A 20,147-nucleotide genomic window follows, 5' to 3' on the forward strand; every position below is an offset into this window, starting at 1 on the left:
TTTCCTTCCCTGAAGTGTTCTGCCCACCCTTAAAATCAGGAACCTCAAAGCCACTGGCCCCAGTTACCCCCTCACCCTGTGGGTCTTCTTTGGATCTTAGAACAAGGCTAAAATGGCATAGCCAAGAACCGGGAAAATCTGGAGTTGGGACCGGAGTTATCCAGAAGCTGCTCTCTGCTGCCCCCTTCAGGCCCTTTCAAACACTGCCTCTGAGGTCTGGTGAGATTTTTTTTTAACCCAACCCCCTCTGGGTCTGGAACTCTAGGTATGATTTTAGTGTTGAAGAAAATCTGGAAATACTTTTAAATTAAAAAAATGTAGAAGGGACTGTACAAAGAAAAAACAATCCGGGGCGCCTGGGTGGCTCAGTCGGTTAAGCATCCGACTTTGGCTCAGGTCATGATCTCGCAGTTTGTGAGTTCCAGCCCTGCGTAGGGCTCTGTGCTGACAGCTCAGCGCCTGGAGACTGTTTCAGATTCTGTGTCTCCCCATCCCTTTTCCCCTCCCATGCTCATGCTCAGTCTCTCAATAATAAATAAATGTTAAAATAAATTAAAAAAAAAAGAAAAAATCCATGGGGTACAAAAGGGTCAATTGCTGGCCAAAAATATAAAGTTATTACCCTTGACATTCATCTGCTAGGTGGAATCAACTGAGGAGCCTGGGATCCCTATAAATTCTGTCACCATGCCTTTCTTTTCTCATCTCTGAAACGGGGACAGTAATATTTGTCTGGTAAATTGTGATCAAAGGTAAAGACATCACGGAGATCACAGTGCTGAGAGCATCACCCTCCACACAGAGTGAGTTCTAAAAAAAAAATCGTATTCGTGGTCATGATTATGCTGATTCACTGGTCATTTGCTATGTGTCAGACACTATGACAGCTCTTTCCACAGCCGTTTTTCTCCATCTGATTCTCACAAATGCCCGGTATTGTCACTATTTCATACAAGAGGAAACAGGCACAGAGAGGTGAAGGGTCTTGCCTAAGGTCACACAGCTAGTTAAGAGGCAGAGAGGGGATTCAAACCCAAGGGGAGTCACTGTTTGACTCTGAAACCCATTTTACACCTATTTTGTCTTTTCTCCCATCTTCAAGGTTTCATCTCCCCGTAGGATGCTCACCTCCTTCTCTTCTTCCGGGTGGATTTCTTCTTTTTCTTCTTCCCCCTGGAGGAAGGTGGTGGCGTCAAGTCTTTGTCACAGGAGGCACTGTGGGGAGCAGAGAGTCAGGGATTAGAGAACCCAGGATGCCCCAAGCCCCCAAACAGGGCTGTGGCAGCTGGGGAAGAAGGATCCAGCTCCTTGAAGGATGAAGGGCCCATGGCAAATACCTAATTACCACCTCATGGCTGATTCGGTCATACTTCAGATTAAGCACTTCAAATAAGGAGTTAATGCGGACCTAATGAGACAGACGCTGTACTGTTACCCAAACACCAATTGATTATTTAAAACAGAGTTATAGAGGTTAACTGCTCCTTAATAGATTTATTATTGAATTTGCAAATGGTTCACCTTGGTAAATAAATCACTTTTTAAATAATTAATTGGCAGTTCCATCCCCTCCCTCCCCAGTACTCCCTGTCCATTGTTCTTGCTGGAAAGTTAATAGGAGGAGGAAGTTATGTTAAATAGCAGCTGATTATTAAAAGTATATTTGCCGAGGTCTAATGTAATGAGATACATATCTTATATCGCTTCACAGAACCTCAAAAACCTCTGCTCTTCAGGAATAATTATTTTCCATTCAATTAAATTCAAATGCTCTGGCTGCAGCTGAATGAAGTCAACTTATCTCCTTTTATAATTGGGGCAGGCTCCAGGGATTTTTTTAAAAACACTATCCTGTGGCAAAAGGAGATGAGTTTGGGAATAGAAACTGCTTGGGAATGGAATCATGCCCACCCAGTTGAACGCTACTGGGAAAATGTAATATTAATAAGAATACTGTGGTTGTTAGTAGTGTTAAGCCCACTACCATTGATCCACGTACTATGTGCTGAGAGTTTTATGTACTTTGTTTTTCTTTTTTAACACTTAATTTATTTTTGAGAGACAGAGCATGAGCAGGGGAGGGGCAGAGAGAGGGAGATACAGAATCGGAAGCAGGCTCCAGGCTCTGAGCTGTCAACACAGAACCCGACATGGGGCTTGAACTCACGAACCACGAGATCATGACCTGAGCTGAAGTCGAACGCTTAACTGACTGAGCCACCCAGGCGCCCCTTATGTATTTTGATACAAAAACACTTTGAGGGTGGTATGACTTTTAGGGTTTCATTTCACAGGTAAAGACCATAAGGCACAAAATCATGAATTGGCGTGGCCACGGGTGCCCAGTTGGGAAGCATCAGAGCTGGGATTGGAGTCAAGTCCTATGTGATTCTCACCCAGAGAGCTTCCCCACAAAGCCAACTGCCTTCTCAAGCTTGTCTATGTGGCCATTCTTTTGGAAGTCACCCAGCTCCTTAAGGACGGTCATAAAATGCTGCCATATTGAATTCCATTCTAAGACTCGGGATCATTATGGTTAGTAGAAAAAATGACCAAGCGACTAGACTCTCTGTTAAGGTCTCTCATTGCCAATGAATAAAAATGGTATGGTCATATCTAGAACATTTTCAAGAGAGTCACTTTCAGCAGGCTAAAATCAAATATCACAGGGATTAAGTACCTCGCTGCTCAACTACACGTCCGTGCTGTAAAGCGCAGAGCACAGCATACGTGGGCAGGAAGCACTTCCAAATTTTTCCAGCAACAAGTGCTTGACACAGAGTGAGAGCCTAATAAATATTTGCTGGGTGACCAAATGAGGGATGCACTATATTAGCCACTTGTTAAATTATCTTGTTTCACATAAACACTTCACAGCAGAACGACTGCCAGGAATTTGAAAGGAAGAAAACAAACCCTAAACATTTAAGGAAGAAATCCTTAAGAAGAAAATAAATCCTTAAAACTGTGTCTTATAAAATAGAGAAAGAAGTCAGTGTTTCAGAAAATTCTTCTCACTTCTTTCTGGAACCCCAGGGTCCCAGGGAAGCAGGTTTGGGAACCACTGTCTTACACTCCTATGGGAGCGATGGGGTCAGAGAAAGGCCTTGACTTTGGATTTGAGGTCTGTGAGGGGGAAATCAACCCCTCCCACAAATCCCGAATGCCTTTGTTCTAGTAGGTCTGCCTCTCCTCTACCTTTTTCTTCCTCCTGCACATGTGTGCCCAGGTGTGCCCGCAGACCAGGGCTGGAAGGGCCAGGCCCGTGGTTAAGTAAGTACACCATGGCTACATAAGCAGCCATGAAATATGCAGCGGATGAGTGTGCAGTGATTTCACACAGAGTGGCTCCGTACGCAGTGCTCACACATGCAGAGTATGCAGCCGTAAAGGATGCTAGCTCTGGGGGCGCCTGGGTGGCTCAGTCGGTTAAGCCTCCGGCTTCGGCTCAGGTCAGATCTCATGTTCGTGGGTTTGAGCCCCTCATCGGGCTCTGTGCTGACAGCTCAGAGCCTGGAGCCTGTCTTCAGATTCTGTGTCTCCCTCTCTCTCTGCCCCCGCCCTCTCATTCTCCGTCTCTCTCTGTATCAAAAATAAATAAAACATTTTTTTAAAAAAAGGATGCTAGCTCTGGAGGCTGACACACTCCTGCTCCACTACCTCCTAGCTCAGCGACCTCTCTGGGCATCATGTGCATCCTCTGTGAGACGGGAATAACACATGACACCTGTGCCCTATGTTTGTCACAAGCAATGAGGCTCTCACTCACGCAATGTGCCCTGGTCTCGAGCAAGTTCACGTAAATGTACTTTCTATTATTATAATTGTGCGTAATAACAGTCATGTATTATATGCCAAGTGACTTTTATTGTCACTTTTAACATTATCATCATTATTGGGGATTTTTTTTCGTTTTTGTTTTGCTTTGTTTTGTTTTAGCATGTCAGAGAGTGGGTCTCAGATAAGAGAAGGGAGCAGAGCGCTCCACAATCAAAGGGACTCTCCGCAACCAAACTGACAACATGGCGTCATTGTTCAGATTCTCATGCCCGGAACCTGCTCTTCTGGCTCCGAGACCCCCACCGGCACGGAGAGCACTCCCGGTGTTCTAGGCCCACTGTCAGGATCTGTACACGTGTATCTGGTTGAAGCCTCACTCTGATTAGGAGAACTAGATCTCAAAGCTCCCATCTTGGAGTTGTGAAAACTGAGGCCCAGGAAGGAAAACTAACTTGCCCACAGTTGCTCTATTAGTACACGTGTTCCTCCGTGCCACACTCTCTCCCTTGGACTGTCTGGGAGACAGTGTTTTCAAAGTATCGAAACACCCTTTCTCTCCCCTCTCTCCATCTCCCTCAGCCTTTTATGGAAATGGTTTTTTTTTTTCCTGTTTCCTGGAGAGAATTCTCCAGATCTGATGTTAACCTTCACTTCTCCAAGCTGATAAGACTTCACTCTTTCTCAGCTGATAAAAACCAGACAATAAGGACCATGTTGTCAACAAAATTGATTCTCCAGAGGCCAAAGACAGACTAGGCTTTATATTTACATGGTGCAAAACTTGAAAATAGAAGGCAAGGCATAGATTGGCTTTTTCATCAGCATCAAAGCATAACGTGGTAGGTGTTCATCTAGGATTTAAGATCATAGAGGCCACAGTCAAAAACTTCACTTCGCCACTTATTGGCTGCTGTATTTTGGGCAAGTCACATTACCTCTCTGAGCCTCGGTAAAATGTTGTGTTCTCAGATGTCAGCACAGTGCCTGTCACCAATGGGTGCTCCAGAAATCCTGGTTGAATAACTGAATTTAAGGAATGAATGCAAAGATCTGGATCTCAGGAGACAGATCTGGGCTTGAAGTCATGACTTGGGAATTAGTGGCTTATAGAGTATCAAAATGGACAGGAACTAGCTCGCTCATTTAAGGCAAAGGTAACAAACTGTGACCCGCAGGCTGCATCTAGTCTGTCATTATAATTAAAGTTTTATTGAAATGCACCTATGCCCCCTTATTTACATGGAGTCTGTGGCTGTTTTGGTGCTACAATGGCAGGATTGAGTAGTTGTGGTAGAGGCCATCTGGTCCTCAGACTTAAAATATTTGCTATCCAGTCCTCTACAGGAAAAAATAAATGCTGACTTTTGATTGGGCTTAAGGGTCTGAAAGAGGAACTTGCATAAGAGAAGGAGGGGAAGAGTGGCCAGAAAGATGAACTTCATTTCTGCATTCTCAACTTGAACCTCCTCACTGGAGCCAAGAGAGGGGATGGGCAGCATCTCACCTGCGCGCTCTGGCAGGGCTGAGCTCCCGGCAGGCCTTGTCTTTCTCCCAGCTGTTGGTGCCCAAGGCCTCAGCGGCCAGACACTGGCTCAGCTTTTCCGAGGGTCCATCCTGAGCTGGAACCACAGGGCTGCTCTGGGGTTCTGTCCTACAGGGGAGCAAATAAAGAGGCAGAAATTATTAGGACATGATAGAGTCTTCACGTTCATTGAACATTCACAGATGTCATAATATTCCCCAACTTCCCTTGCAGTTAGGTTGGGGCCGTGAGAGATTATCTTTGGCCACTGGCCTCTGGGTGGAAGTGACGTGTGTCGTTTCCGGTTTGAGCCTGGGTGCCTTCTCCAGGTCTCTCTCCTCCATCGCAGTGACCTTGGAGGCCATGTAACCTGAAGGGCAGAGCTACTTGATGGAGGAGAGATGCCTGAGCTACTTCAGACTTGGCATGATAGAAATAAGCCTTAGTCGGGTTAAGCCACTGAGATTCAGGGGTTTATTTGTTACTGTAGCATTGCCTCTCCCATCCTGACTAAACCACAGCGACAGGCTGGAAACCAGTGTTCCACATCCTTGCTCAAAACATTAAGTGGAGGCCGAAGCATGAGAGAATTCATTCCAATTCCCTTTTGCCATTTCTGTCCCCTCTCCCTTCCTTATCTCTGGATGGAAGAAATATACGTACTTGGATTCAAACAGTCTTCACCATTTAGTAGATAGAAGACTCTATCTCTCTGTTTTACAGTTTCCTCAATGATCAGATAGGAAATAACATCAGTCCTTATATTGCTGGATGATTGTGAAAATGAGATAACATAAAGCAAACAAAAAATGCCTAAAAGGTGTCCATTCGATTTCCCTTCGCTTCCCTGTGAACCAAACCTCCCCTCTGGTGTCCTTAGCAGGTATGAGGCTACCTCCCTGGGGTGCAATTCCCACGAAGGCCTGAAGTTCACTCCTCTGCCTCTTAGAAGGACCCCAGACAACTCTAGGAACATTACCTGAGTCCCACCTCCTTCTTTGAGACCCAGAAAAGGGGAAGGAAGTCTCCTAGGTACTCAGTCTTTGAGGACTCTGCCACTCATATCTCCCGGCCCCCAACCTCAGTAGTTTGGGAGGAACAGGTGGATTTGGCATCATCTAGCAGGCACCCCTCCCTCCTCACCCTGCCTGCAGGGTCCAGGTCAAACCCTGATCAAAGGCATTAGCATTTCTTCTGCACCAAGCACTTGCAGCCAGTGCATCAACTGGTTTTATGACTCAGGATGAATGCATGTGACAAGCCCCCTGCTCCGTAGGGCTGCCCAGAAAGCAGGCCTAACCCAGTCAGTATTGAAGGAAGGGCAGCAAACCCATCCATCTCTGTCAGCCACTAATCCGTGCATCTTTAGAAGCAGAGCTGAGAGATGCGGCAAGCCCAGGAGGGATGCAGACTCTCGTCAGGGCGGTCCGGCCCTCCTCACTGCCAAGGCTAGGCTTCCAGAACCCCAGTCTTCCCTACACCTCTCTGCTCTGCTTGTCCTACTCTGGGGGCTCCATTCCCATGCCTCCGGTCTCTTCATATGGAATGCTGTCCTGGTTCTGCTCAAGCAACTCAGGGCTTGCAATTCCTGCCCCGCCCCCAGCAATGCTTGCCTCCTCTCAAACTTGACCAGACCCAGGCTAACCCACACCCAGGCCAGTTTTAAGCATGGGGCTGCAGGGGACAAGAGAGAGGTGTCCCCTGTCACAAAGGAGCTTACATTCTAGATGGGAGAACAGGTCTAAGCGCATACATGAGTAATAATGTGGCTTACTGGATGGTAATAAATCATGAAGAGAATAAGACAGTGTAATAGGAGGGTGTGACTGTTCTTTTGTACAGAGTACCCGGGAAGAGGGGCACTCTGGAAGTAACCAGGGCATGGGGCTTAACGGAACAGGGACGCACCTTGTGGTTGGTTGTGGTTTTAAAACGTGTTCACAGATTCTCTGACAGCCCCGTCATCAGAAGATGAAAGCTAATTTCCCTCCCCTTGAATCCTGGCAGGGCTAAGTGATTCACTTTTAACGGCTAGAAGGCAGTACAAGTGACAGCGGGTGACTCCGAAACCAGGTCACAAAGGCAGGCTCTGCCTCACTCCCTTTGGACTGATCACTTGAGGGCAGCTGTCACCCCCAGGTGGGAATGCTCAGCGGGAACGTGAAGAACAATGAGGCTTCCTGCCCCCCACCAGCACTGATGAGCCACATGCGCAGGCCACCCAGACGTGGGCCCTCCAGCCCCGGTCATGACACATCAGATGACACTACAGCCCGCTGACATTTGACCACAGTCTCACGAGAGATGGTCAGCCAGAGCAGCCCAGCCAAGTTCCTGATGGGGAGACATCAGAACTGTCTGTTGTGGCTTAAGCCACAAGGTTTGGAGGGGTGATCCGTTGCCTGGTGATATACAAATTCTATACAAGTTATCCATGGCAAGCGGAAAGTGTGCTCTAAACAGAAGGAAGAGCAGGTACAAAGACCCTTTGGCATATATTCACAAGGAAGAGCAAGCAGGGCTAGAGTGGAAAGAGGGGAGACCAGAGCTCGCTTCTTGTAGGTCACGGGACTCCGAGGCTGAGATGGGAAGGATTTTGAACAGAGGACTGACATCATCTGCCTCGCATTTAAAAAATTTTTTAATGTTTTTTATTTATTTTTGAGAGACAGCACAAGCGGGGGAGGGTCAGAGAGAGAGGGAGACACAGAATCTAAAGCAGGTTCCAGGCTCTGAGCTGTCAGCACAGAGCCCAATGTGGGGCTCAAACCCACGAACCATGAGATCATGACCTGAGGCAAAGTCGGACGCTCAACTGACTGAGCCACCCAGGTGCCCCTGCCTCGCATTTTAGAAGGATCATCCCAGTCGCTGAAGATGCTAGATGGAAGGGAAGAACAACAAAGAGGGACATTAATGCAACCACCCAGGTTCAGATCAGTGGGTCAGTGATGGAGGAGATGAGATGTGGTATTAGAAAGTAGGACTTCAGCACCGTTTGCTGCTGTTTCAATGTGGGCTGGGAGAGAACAAGAGAAGGGGAGGAGGGTCAAGGATGACTCCAAGATTTTGAACTTGAGCAACCAGCAGGGAGGAGTCCCCACTGATGAGGTGGAGATGGTGATGTCAGGAGTAGACTTTTGGGGCGATCTAAGCCCTATTCTGGGATGTAACAGTCCCTTCCCTACTATGACTGCAACTCCTAATATGCGATGTGGCCATTTCATCATCTTGCCTCACACTAGACTAGGAGTTCCCCGGGAGCAGGACTCTGTCTCATGGCGTGGTAAACACTCAACATTTGTACAATGAATAAATGAAAGAGCACATGCATTGATTATAGAGAACACGCATTTGTTTCAAAAAATTAGAAAGGGCTTTTGAGATGCTTTGAGTTAATCCCTTCATGTTACAGTTGGTGGAAATAAACCAGCCAACACCTTGGTCATCTCCGATGGCTCGGTTAATGCATCTTCTATTCTACCCCATATTCCTCCTAGAGAAGCGATCAGTGAACTTATCAATGGATGTGTGCTGCCCGGCAGAGCCATGAGCCGGGCACACATAAGTATGGGCTTTGGGACTCTGGGGCATTATAGGAAACTATTACACAAATCTGTATCAGAGGCAAGCCCTCAATAGGGAAAAAAAACCCCAACAACTGATGTGAGCGAATTAGCAGTGAATAAATACACGGGGAGCAAGAGCAAGCATTGTGTGTAAGGTTTCAGTGACTTTTGCTGGTGGAAGGAGAAGGGGCATGGGTCACCTGCCGTGTGGGGACAGATAGGGAATGCCAGTGCCAGGCGCTGGTTGGACACGGCTTAGGGTAAGGACAACCCTCATCCATCATTGCCAGCATCAGGGATTGGCGAACCCTGACGAAGGTTTGGTGAGCAAAGGTCCGGTGCAGTTGCTGCATTGATAACCCGATATTATAGGCTGTTCTTTCCCCCTCACAGCACTGGCTTCACCTTCCTTGTGTTAGGCACCCCATCTGGGGTTTTGTAAACAAGCTAAAAAACCAAACAAAACCAGAATTAATTCTGCCAGGCGGACAGAGAGTTGTGAGGGAAGGAAGAAAGGAATTCTCCATAATATCATGCAACTTTTAAGATCTCTTTTTTTCAAGATGTTCTGACACTTGGCTTCTCTGCTTTCTTAATACTGAAAGAGACTCAGAGACCATGTAGTCCCAGGCTTCTGAAACTCTGGCACAGTATCAGAGGCTCCCAAGAAGCTTTTAAAAATACAGACTTCTCAGTCCCATCCTAGCTATAATAAATAATCTCAAAGGGGTGAAGCTAGGAAATCTGCATCTTAAAGAAACATCCCTGGTAATTTCGCCACCTTTGGACTCAGAGTAAAGCCAAACTGATTACCATGATTAAAAGGCTCTGCATGATCTGGCGTCTGCCCCAACTCTAGACCCCTTCTCCTGCCCTTCTCTTGGTCCCTTACTCTGCTCTAGCCACCTGGATTCCTTACTGTCATCCCTCACATGGAACAGGGGCTTTGCTCAGAGGCTTTGCCCTTCTGTTCCCTCCATCTGGCATGCTGTTCCTCCAGCTCTTCGCATGGCCAGTTCCTTCCTTTCCTTCAGATGTCACCTTCTCAGAGAGGCCCTCTCTGACCCCCTTACGTGATTCTGCCCCTTCTTCACCTGCCTCCTTCACAGGTCTGCTGTATCTCCCTTCAGGGCACTTGTTACTATGTGAAATGACTGTTTTACAGGTTTCTTTGCTAACCATTTGTCTACTAGACTCAAATGTGAACTTTACAGGGGTGGGAACTAGCCTCTATTCTTACCATGGAATCCCTAGGGATATGGGACCTGGCATAGTGTGCCCTTTTTGCTCGACAAACATTTGTTGAATGAATGACTGATGGATGGATGGATGGACAAATGACGACTGATCTCAGGTGGGAACCATAGATCAGAGGCAAACTCCCCTTAGTCTAAAGAATCAGTGGTCGGAGGAGAAGGGCCCGCTTCAGGTAAGCCGGCATATCAGCGGACTCACACCTCAGCCGTGGCGCCCCCAAAGCCCCACCCATCTCCCTTCCCCACCTCCTGCTCTGCAGCCTTGCAGGGCTTTGAGAAAAATCCTGTGTTCTGTCTTTGCTGAGGAGTACCGGCAGCTGCCTCATTTTTACCACAGGGTCCTTCGATGTTGCATGGAAAAGCACTTAAAAGGAGGCGAGATCTTCAGGGGACAGCTAAAACAGGGAAGTCAAGGGCCGGCACACTCCACTTCACAGAGGGAGGGAGGGGGCCTTGTGCGCTGAATTCCTCAAGGCCTTCCCGCTCCGTTCCTGCTAATCAACGACCTGGAGCTTAGATGCCGCTCTCTGTAGTCATGGCAACCAGCAGATTCCCAGCCTCCGATAAGAGTCAGGCCTGAACTTTCTACAGAACTCTCTGAGATGCCTGTCTCCCCAGCTTCTCACATCAAAGAGCCCCGCTCCCAGCAAAGTGTTCACCGGGCCCTGGGTTGGGTACAGATGCCCATGCCCCACAAACTAGATTGAGTTAAACACCAACAGGGTAATCAGAGACAAATAATGTTGGAGGGGAGAGGGAGAGCCCCCCACCCTGGCTCTCCTCTGGGAGGGGGAAGGGCCCCCACCCTGGCTCTCCTCTGTACTGAGTGGGGAAACTGAGGCCTCCAAGAAGCAAGGGACTTGCCCAAGGCTGCACAATGGGTGACCCACGTCAGAGCTGTGGCTGGAACTATGGCCTTTTTGACCCCCAGTCTGGTCCCTAAATCACAGCAGCAGCCAGTACTTATCAGGCACCTGCCCTGTGCCAGACATCGGCACCATGTACCATCTCATTTAAGTGTTCACAGAAACCTAGGATCAGGCAGGGTCATCCCTATGGTACAGGTGGAGAAACTGAGGCCCGGAGATAGTAAGTGGCAAGAACAGTACCTGCCCTGCCTGTTTAGAAGAATCACCTGAGGAAAAAGGAGAGAAATGTGGAAAACACTTTGAAAATGTAAGGAAGTCATAGCTGGGAGCATAGGGTGAAGCTTGGTAATTTCATCAGAAGGCAGGGCCGTGTTTTATGTGTTTGGAGAAGGGGCTGTATCTCAAGTTGGCTTGGATGTTATATTCCACAAAGAGGAATGGCATTTGGTCATTAGACTGAGGATACATACTGCCTTCATCCCACTGACAGCTTCTCCTGGGTGTAGAGCACTAGTCCAGCATCTCAACTGATGTTGACAACCCTCTGTTGTAGTGAACTTATCCCCATTACACAGATGAAGACACTGAGACCTGGAAGGAAAAGGCTCTTGCCTTCCATCCAAGGCCCAGGCCCTAGGTTCTAATTCTACACTTGCATTCAGGTCTGTGGACGGTCCTTCCTTGTCCCCATACCAGGCCAGATACCTCCAATCTGCCTATTTCAGTAGAGAATGAAGGCCCACACCCTCAGCTCACAAGTCCACCAGAAAGCTCAAGCCTTATCACGGGGCTGACTCAGCCTACAGACAAGATGGATTGGGCTAATCTGTGCCTAGTTCCTGGGGCTTCAGTCTGGGCCCTAATAATATCTTGGCCTAATGTCTTGGTACCTAGTTCTTTTCAAGGTTAACTAAGCCTTGTTGGGGATAATCTGTAGAAGCTGTGACTCTGAGCTTTGCTACCATGGCTAGAAAAAGTATAACGGATTGGGGAGAAGACTGGGGATTCCAGAGAGCCACTGAGGGAGCTATCGCCCGGGTCAGGGTCAGGAATGCTCATCCTACTAGGAACTGAATGAGAAATAAGAAGTTTTATGAAGCTGGCATCTCCTTCATTACTTAATTCATTTGTTTGACAACTGTCTGCTGAACACCTACTTAGTATCAGATTTCAAGGACTGTATAGTAATTAAGACTTGTCTCTGCCTTCGTTCTGGAAGACAGATCACTCAACTGGCAATATGGTATAGTAATCTCAGAGGGCCACGGAACCACAGAGAGAGAGAGAGAGCACCTAATCCAGCTGTGGGAACATGGGCAGGTGGCCATGGCAGGCTTCCTAAAGATGTATGGAAATTGGTCAGGAGAGTAGAGTGGCATGTGCAAAGGCCCGCCATCAGGACACAGCAGTGAACTTCATGTAACTGCAGAGGACGCAGTAGGCTGAATGAAACAGTGCGGCGGGGGGGGGGGGGGGGGGGGGGGGGGGGGGGGGGGGGGGAAGCAACAGATGAGACTGGTTGATTTCACTTCAGCAAAATGCCCTTAAGGTGCATCCGTGTTGTCACAAATAACAGGGCATCCTTCTTTGTCATGGCTGTTTTGTATACATAAAACATTTTTTTTCCACCTATCCACTGATGGACATTTAGGTTGTTTCTATGTCTGGGCTATTGTAAATAATGCTGCAATGGACAGAGGGTACAGGAAAAAAAGAAGCTGAGACTGGGGAGGAAGGCCAGGACTGGGTCCTTGAGAGTCAGGTGGAGGACAGACAGGTGCTTCGCACACCTTCATGTTCTCCTGGATCCCCTGGGGATCTGTTAGGATGAAGATGCTGATTCGGCATGTCTGGGTTAGGGCCAGTTCTCAGGTTCTGCTGTGGCTGAGCAGCAAGCAGGAGCCACACTTGGAGTAGTCAGATTGCAGATTCTACAAAGATTTGGGCCCGACCCTGAAGGCTTGCCGACAGAGACAAACACAGCCTTCTAGCACACTCTCTTCGGGCAAGATGACAATGGTTTAGTTTAGCTCTCATGGCTGAGAGCGCTTGAGTGTGTGAACATGTGTATGTGTGTGTGGTAAACACTCTTGTATATCAAAAATTGTCCAGTTCCCAAGTTCAGGTCAAAGGACAAAAGAACCATATGGAGAAAAATCAGCTCAGCATTTCTTACCCAGCTCAGCCAAGCAGGTCAGGCCCCCGACATGCCTGGGTTGTGGACTCTCATCACTAAACACATCCATCCTCTGCCCTCCCATCAACCCCAAACTCAGCCAGTCATTTCTCCCTCCCCAGGCTGGCCTGTCGAATGCCTATTTGGCTAAGGAGAGGGCAAAGGACTGAGAGGGAGATTGGATTGGATTCTTGGGGCTGTCTGGAATACAGGCTGCCCCCAACGTGGGAAATGGCTTGGTTCCAAGGTGCTGTGGTTTTCCACTTGAACCGGTTGCAAAAAGGAATTAGGTGATGCTGACAAGGTGCACAGGTCCTGGGGTCCTACTGACCTGGGTTTAAACCCTGATTCCTCCAAGCTGTGCCACCACAGCAAGAATAACATCTCTGGCTCCAGCCCGGGGCACCCTCAGGCCCTTTCTACCAGTTGGAAATGCAGACAGGGTTTAGATTTTCCACAGAGCGTGAGTGGCTGACTATATTTTCCTGCCATGGGAGCGGCTGTGCGAGGTGAGTACCTTTGGGCATCATTACAGCCACTCCTGGAGGAGGCACCAAGCAAGCAAGGTCTTCTGGGAACAGGACAGAAGCCTCCAGCCCAGCGTAGGGAGGAGTCTTGGTTCAAGGGCTAACAGAGTAAAGACTGGTCCCAAGAAGTGCTGCATGGGATCATTCACTTATTCTTCATTCAGTCAATGACTCAACAAATATTTATTGAGTACCTACTATATGAAGGCCATGTTCTAGGCACTGGAGACACAACAGAGAACAATACAGAAACCATCCCTGCTTGGTAGAGCCTGCATTCTACTGGGATGGGCAGAGGGAGGAGGGAGCAGAAAATACACATAACTAAGAGGGAAATATGCAGGCTATCAGAAAGTGCCTACAAAAAAGAAATGGAGGATAAGGAAAACTGGGAATGCTACTGGGAGGGGGCTGGAATTTTAAACGTGACCAGAGAAGGCCTTCCTGAGAAGGTAGCATCTGAGCAAGACCTGAAGGGACTGAGGGAGGGAGCCTCATGCATAACCAGGAGAAGAGTACGATAGGCAGAGGGCACAGCCAATGCAAAGGCCCTGTGGTAGGAACACACTAGATGGACTGAGGTGAGAGCTAAGTGAGTAAGGGGGCCAAAAATCAGGGGGGAGCATCAGAGAGGTCATGAGGGACCAGATCAAGGACTGTCTGTGGACTATTGCGAGAACTTGACTTTTCTCTGTGTGAGATGGGAAACCATTGGAAGGTTCCCAGAAGAGGAATAATGTGATCTGACTTAGGCTTTAAAGGATCTCCCTGCAGGCGTGCTGAGTGTAGTGGGCAAGCGAGCCAGGATAAATATAGGAAGACCAGTTGGGATTATTACATAACTCACCCGAGAGGAGATGGTGGCTGGGGATCAGGGTTCTCACTGCCGAAGTGGTGAGAAATGGTCAGATTCTGGACATAGGTTGAAGCTGGAATCCATGGAAGTTTGCTCATGGATTGGATATGGAAGTGTGAACAAAAGGGGTCAAAGGTGACTCCTAGGTTTTGCTCTGAGCAACCAAGAGGACGGAGCTGGTTCCTAAGCTGGGGGTGGCTGCAGGCGGAGAAAGGCATTTGGGACATGTCAGTTTTGAGATGCCAATTAGACACCTGTGTGGGAATGGCAGATAGGCAGCTGAGTACCCAAGACTGGAGTTCAAAGAAGACATCAGTGCTGAGGAAGTGCATTGGACAGATGTTGGCATTTAGGTGGTATGGGAGGCCATGAGCTTGGATCTTCTTGGGGTTAGACGGAGCACATTGCTAGAGTGAGGTGGGAAACGGAAGAAGTCGGTAAGCTCTGTCCCAGTGAGGTTTTGGAGTAACAAGATGGCTCAACAGGAGTGTCCCAGCCTAGTGGGCTGGCTCTTAAAATATACAATGGACCATTGAAGAACACGGGGTTAGGGACGCCGACCCTCGTGCAGTCAAAATCCATGTATAAATTTTGACTCCCCCCAAACTTAACTACTAAGAGCCTACTGTTGACTAGTCGTCCTTTCCAATATGTAAACAGTAGGTTAACACATCTTTTGTATGTTATCTGTATTATGTACTATATTCTTACGACAAAGTAAGCTAGAGGAAAGAAAATGCTATTCAGAAAATCATAAGGAAGAGAAAATACATTTACAGTCCTGTGCTGCATTATGGGAAAGAATCCAGGTATAAGTGGGTCCAGTTCAAACCTGGGCTCTTTAAGGGTCAGCTGCACGGTGAAGTGTCTGACTCTTCCCATTCACTCATTCATTCATTCCTCCGCTGTTCATTCATTCACTTATCTGTTATGCATCATTTTACTCCTGGTGGAGGGTCATTTCAAGACACTCCAGACAATCTCCTTCCTCCAAGAAGGCTTTCCTTACAGTCCAAGGGAAGATAAGGGTCAGGTACGTAAACTCTCAGGAATGAAAGTGACCCAGGGAAAGGAGAAGTCCTAAGGAAAGAGGACAAGGTTGGAGGAACAAGACAAGCATACAGCTGGGGCAGACCATTGGTCAGCAGAGGGTTGGTAGAGCATGGTTTCCAGACTCATCAGACAGACTCTACCTGGCCATTCACCAGCTGGGTGGCCTTGGGCAAATCTCTTCATGTCTCTGGTGAAACACAAATCATATGAACCTCATGGGGCTGTCATGAGAATAGAATGGCATGATGCATGCCCAGTGATTCTATGGCGGCACTTTAAGTATCTGCCACGCTTCCCAGGACCGGTCATGTTGTTCCCTAGCCTCACTGCTGATTCTGATCCAAGGCAAGGGATTCTGGGAAGGTAGAGGGCAGGAAGGTTGTTGTGCCCCTGAGTGTCTCAGAAGCTCCTCCCTACACCGGGACTCCACCACCAAGCTGAGTGGCTACTTCAGAATCTAACAACACTCCTTACACCATTCTCTGCTACATCCCGGCTTCTTTCTCTCTCAATAGTCCAGGGGAGGACTGGTCTCTCCCTATTGTCCCAGAGCCACTCACTAGACTCTTCCATCAGCTAGAACTACAGTTGGGGGGAACGGTGCAATTTGGACTTTGTATTCCCACAGGCACGTACACACACATGCACACACGCCTCCTTCCTGAGGCTGAGGTTTGGAAGAAAATTCCTAACAAGCAGAGAGTAGGCTGACACTGAAATCTGCAGAGAGGACAGAACAGACAAGCCACAAATCTTGATGGCAGGCGGCGAGCAGGCGGTGAGCTCCTGAGGTCTGGGCTCGTTAGTTTTAAAATAACACAGCAGAGCAGCGAGATAAAGGGCTTCAGTGGGGGAAGCTGTCAGACACCTCGCCTCTCGCTGTTGGAACCACCCGAGGGGCCCTGTCTCTCCTCCTGGGTTACCGAAACACGGAGTGCCAGCTGGGGCAGTGGCTGTGCGGCCAGATCACAGAGTCAGAACTTGTCAGAGTGAGGCTAGGCCTGGGAGGACTTTGAACCCAAGCCTGGAGAAGCTGATGTCCAGAAGGGGCAAGTGCTACATTCAAAGACACTCGACAAATTAGGGGCTGAGCAGGGACTACCACTCGGTTCCTTTGCTGCTGTGGTGGATGCTGTTGGTCAGATCCTAGGCTGATGTGAATATCAGCTGCAAATGTCTCACAGGTGCCCCTTTCCAGAAGGTTATATGCACTCCTGGGTGGGGCAGAGAGGCAGTTCATAGCTGATGACTAACTGCCTTAAAGTACAAAAGACTTGCCCCCCTCCTTACCTCAAAGTAGGACCTACTCTAAGGTTTAATTCACCCTCCAGAGCTCCCCCTGGGATCAGGCTGAGGCTACACTCCAGTCGAAACTACACTTTCTTCTTGATCCATTCATCAGGTGATGGACATTCGGGCTCTTTCCATGATTTGGCTATTGTAGAAAGTGCCGCTATGAACATTGGGGTACATGTGCCCCTATGCATCAGCACTTACTGTGTCCCTTGGATAAATCCCTAGCAGTGCTATTGCTGGGTCATAGGGGAGTTCTATCGATAGTTTTTTGAGGAGCCTTCACACTGTTTTCCAGAGCAGCTGCACCAGTTTACAGTCCCACCAACAGTGTAGGAGGGTGCCTGTTTCTCCACACCCTCACCAGCATCTATATTCTCTTGATTTGTTCATTTTAGCAACTCTGACAGGTGTGAGGTGGTATCTCAGTGTGGTTTTGATTTGTATTTCCCTGATGATGAGTGATGCTGAGCATCGTTTCATGTGCCTGTTGGCCATCATATGTTTGCACTCATAGGTCTAGCAGGAGAAACCTAACAGAGGACCATGGGGAAAGGAAGGGGGAAAGAGAGATGGGGAGAGTGAGGGACACAAATCATGAGAGACTATTGAATACTGAAAATGAACATGGACTGAAGGGAGAGGGGGAGGGAGGGAAGGGGTGATGGCCATGGTGGGGGGCACTTGTGGGGAGAAGCACTGGGTGTTATATGGAATCCAATTTGAAAATAAACTATTAAAAAATAAATAAAATTTAAAAAAATAAAATAAAATAAAGAAACTACATTTTCTCTTACCTTTCTGACCCCGCCCTCGCTGGCTCCCTCACTTCCTTACTCCTGAGAGCACAACCTCAACAAGCCATATGCACCCCAATCTCTGTCTCAGGCTTTATTTCTTGTGAATGCCATCAAAGCCCCAGACCCAGACCACGTTTTTCCTCTATCAAACTACTAAATGCAGAAACAACGGTTAGTTAAGTACTATATTTTCCGAAGTCAGACAGACATGGGTTTGAATCTCCACTTTGCTACTTCTGGGCTGTGTGACCCACCGGTTGTTAAATTTATTATCAACAAGGTTTAATTTTCCCATCTGAGGATGGGAAATGTTAATGGGGTTGTTAATATTACCTGCCTCATAAGGTGGTTGTGAAATGCTTAGCACATTTCCCAGATACGTAAGAAAAGCTCAGTCTGTGTTACCTGATGATGATAACGATGAAGCAGAATGAATGGAGAGGTTGGTCAATCAGAACTCCACCAATCATCGGAAAGCTCTCAGAAGACTCCGCCCCTGCAGCTTTATCACCAATCACCAGCGAGTTCTCAAACCACACCCTCTCTATTCTCCCCCGCCCTCCTTTAGGCTTGTCCCAGAGGCCCCATCCCTTGCCATTAGGGTTCTTCTCTGACAAAGGATTCCCTGTGGGAGAGAGGGATTTCTGGAGGGAGCAGACGTCTGGCTTTCCACAGAAGTGGTCATTTCTCAGTGCCAGCCCTGGCATCCAGCTGTCCCACCTGTAGGAAATGCCTCCTCCACTGTAATTCTGATTAAGGAGTTGATGGGAAAGGTCTGTACCTCCACTGGGACTTTTATCTGCCTTTTAAAAGTCAAACCCATTACCGCAGGATTGTGGGTTTATTAGAGAGCTTTATCTTTATTAGGCAGTCAGCTTCGTGATTATTGCCCACCAACTTTGATGGGTTCCTCTTGGCTCTAGGAGGACTTGGGAGCAGGGGTGAGTTGTGGCAGGGACACAAGACATCACGGGAGATGTCAGGGGCTCTTGGGGCAGCCCCTCCCTAGCACATGGGCAGAGGTCTTTATAAGCTCCGAGGTTTCTCTGTTGACCCTGAGCAGCAGTGAGGAGCCAGCCAGACCTTTGGAATCAGGCAGACTGGAGCTGGGAAGCTGGTTCTGCCGTTTTCAAGCTGTGATCTTGGACAAGTCACTTCATTTCTCTTCTGCAGAACAGGGTTAATGATATTGTCCAGCTCCTAGAGACGATGCACATAAAGTGCTTAACACCGTTCCTGGTGCAGAGTAAGCACTTAATCAATGTTAGCTGTCATTGTAATTGTAATTATTCATTGTAAATAGCCTTCGGGACACAGGCGCCCAACTTCCCTGTCTTTGCTCAAGCTGATCCCTCTGCCTGCAGCGCCCTCTTTTTCTTTCTCTGTAAAAAGAAACCCACCCATCCTTCAAGGTTCAGCTCAGTAATCATACCTCCTTTTCTGACCCTTCCCCCATAGCCTGATAATAAGGAGCACATCCATTACTCCGCCAGGCTCCGGAAACTCTTTGTAAATTCCTCTCAGATATTATGACCTTATTAAGTAAGACCTCTCCTCTATTTTAGCCTCAGTTTTCTCATTTTTAAAATAGGGATAATACCTCATATATTGAGGTGGCTGTGGAATATATATTTATTAAACTAAGCACAATGTCAGATTATTGTAATTATAATTTCAACTCTTATTGAAAGGGGTTTGGTAGCTCCAATATGAGAAGGAATTTCTGCTTGGTGAAGAGTCTTGTGGATCATCCTTCCCCCCTCATCTTTGAAGCCTACATGCCTTCCAATCTGCCTGGAATAGCTTGGGACCCTGAAGAGCAGCCTCGATGACTTCTGAAGAGCCTAATTCCAAGATTTTGTTAAGTCAGGGCCTTCTTTGGGTCTAGATCATTTTCTTTTTAAAATTTTTTTCTTTTATGTCTTTTATTTATTTTTGAGAGACAGAGAGAGACAGCACAAGCAGGGGAGGGTCAGAGAGAGGGAGACACAGAATCCAAAGCAAGCTCCAGGCTCTGAGCCAGCTGTCAGCACAGAGCCCGACGCAGGGCTTGAACCCACGAACCATGAGATCATGACCTGAGCAGAAGCCGTCCACTTAACCGACTGAGCCACCCAGGCGCCCCTGGGTCTAGATCATTTTCATCTTCTGACCTTTTTCTGAACACACTGGGAATGGCATAGGAGGGCCCAGAACCTACCAAGTCCCATTAGCCCCCGATTTAAGGATGAAGACTTGTCACTTAACAAACGTATCTTCTGAGTCCATAAGCTGAAGCATGGATGTACTAACTAACTTACCATATTAAAGTAATGGGACCACACATTTATTGAGTACCTACTATGTGCCAGGCACTTCATCAGACATTTTAAAACTCATTCTTTCATTTAAGTGCTATAACAAACCCTTGAGATGGGTGTTGTAAGGGTTAGTTTTAAGTCAGAAA

At 47.8% G+C, this 20,147-nt stretch overlaps 1 protein-coding gene across 1 annotated transcript in view; it reads right to left on the minus strand.

Moving 5' to 3' along the window:
• SRRM4 (serine/arginine repetitive matrix 4) overlaps window positions 1–20,147 on the minus strand; it is a 149,765-nt gene that overhangs the window by 35,977 nt on the left and 93,641 nt on the right. Inside the window, exons 2-3 of the mRNA XM_029921618.1 lie at window positions 5,285–5,431; window positions 1,129–1,215 (exon numbers count right to left, since the gene is read on the minus strand). Coding sequence (XP_029777478.1) covers window positions 1,129–1,215; window positions 5,285–5,431 — 234 coding nt within the window. The remainder of the gene's footprint in view (window positions 1–1,128; window positions 1,216–5,284; window positions 5,432–20,147) is intronic.

This window comes from Suricata suricatta, chromosome 14 (assembly GCF_006229205.1).
Source record: "Suricata suricatta isolate VVHF042 chromosome 14, meerkat_22Aug2017_6uvM2_HiC, whole genome shotgun sequence".
Lineage (NCBI taxonomy): Eukaryota > Metazoa > Chordata > Mammalia > Carnivora > Herpestidae > Suricata > Suricata suricatta.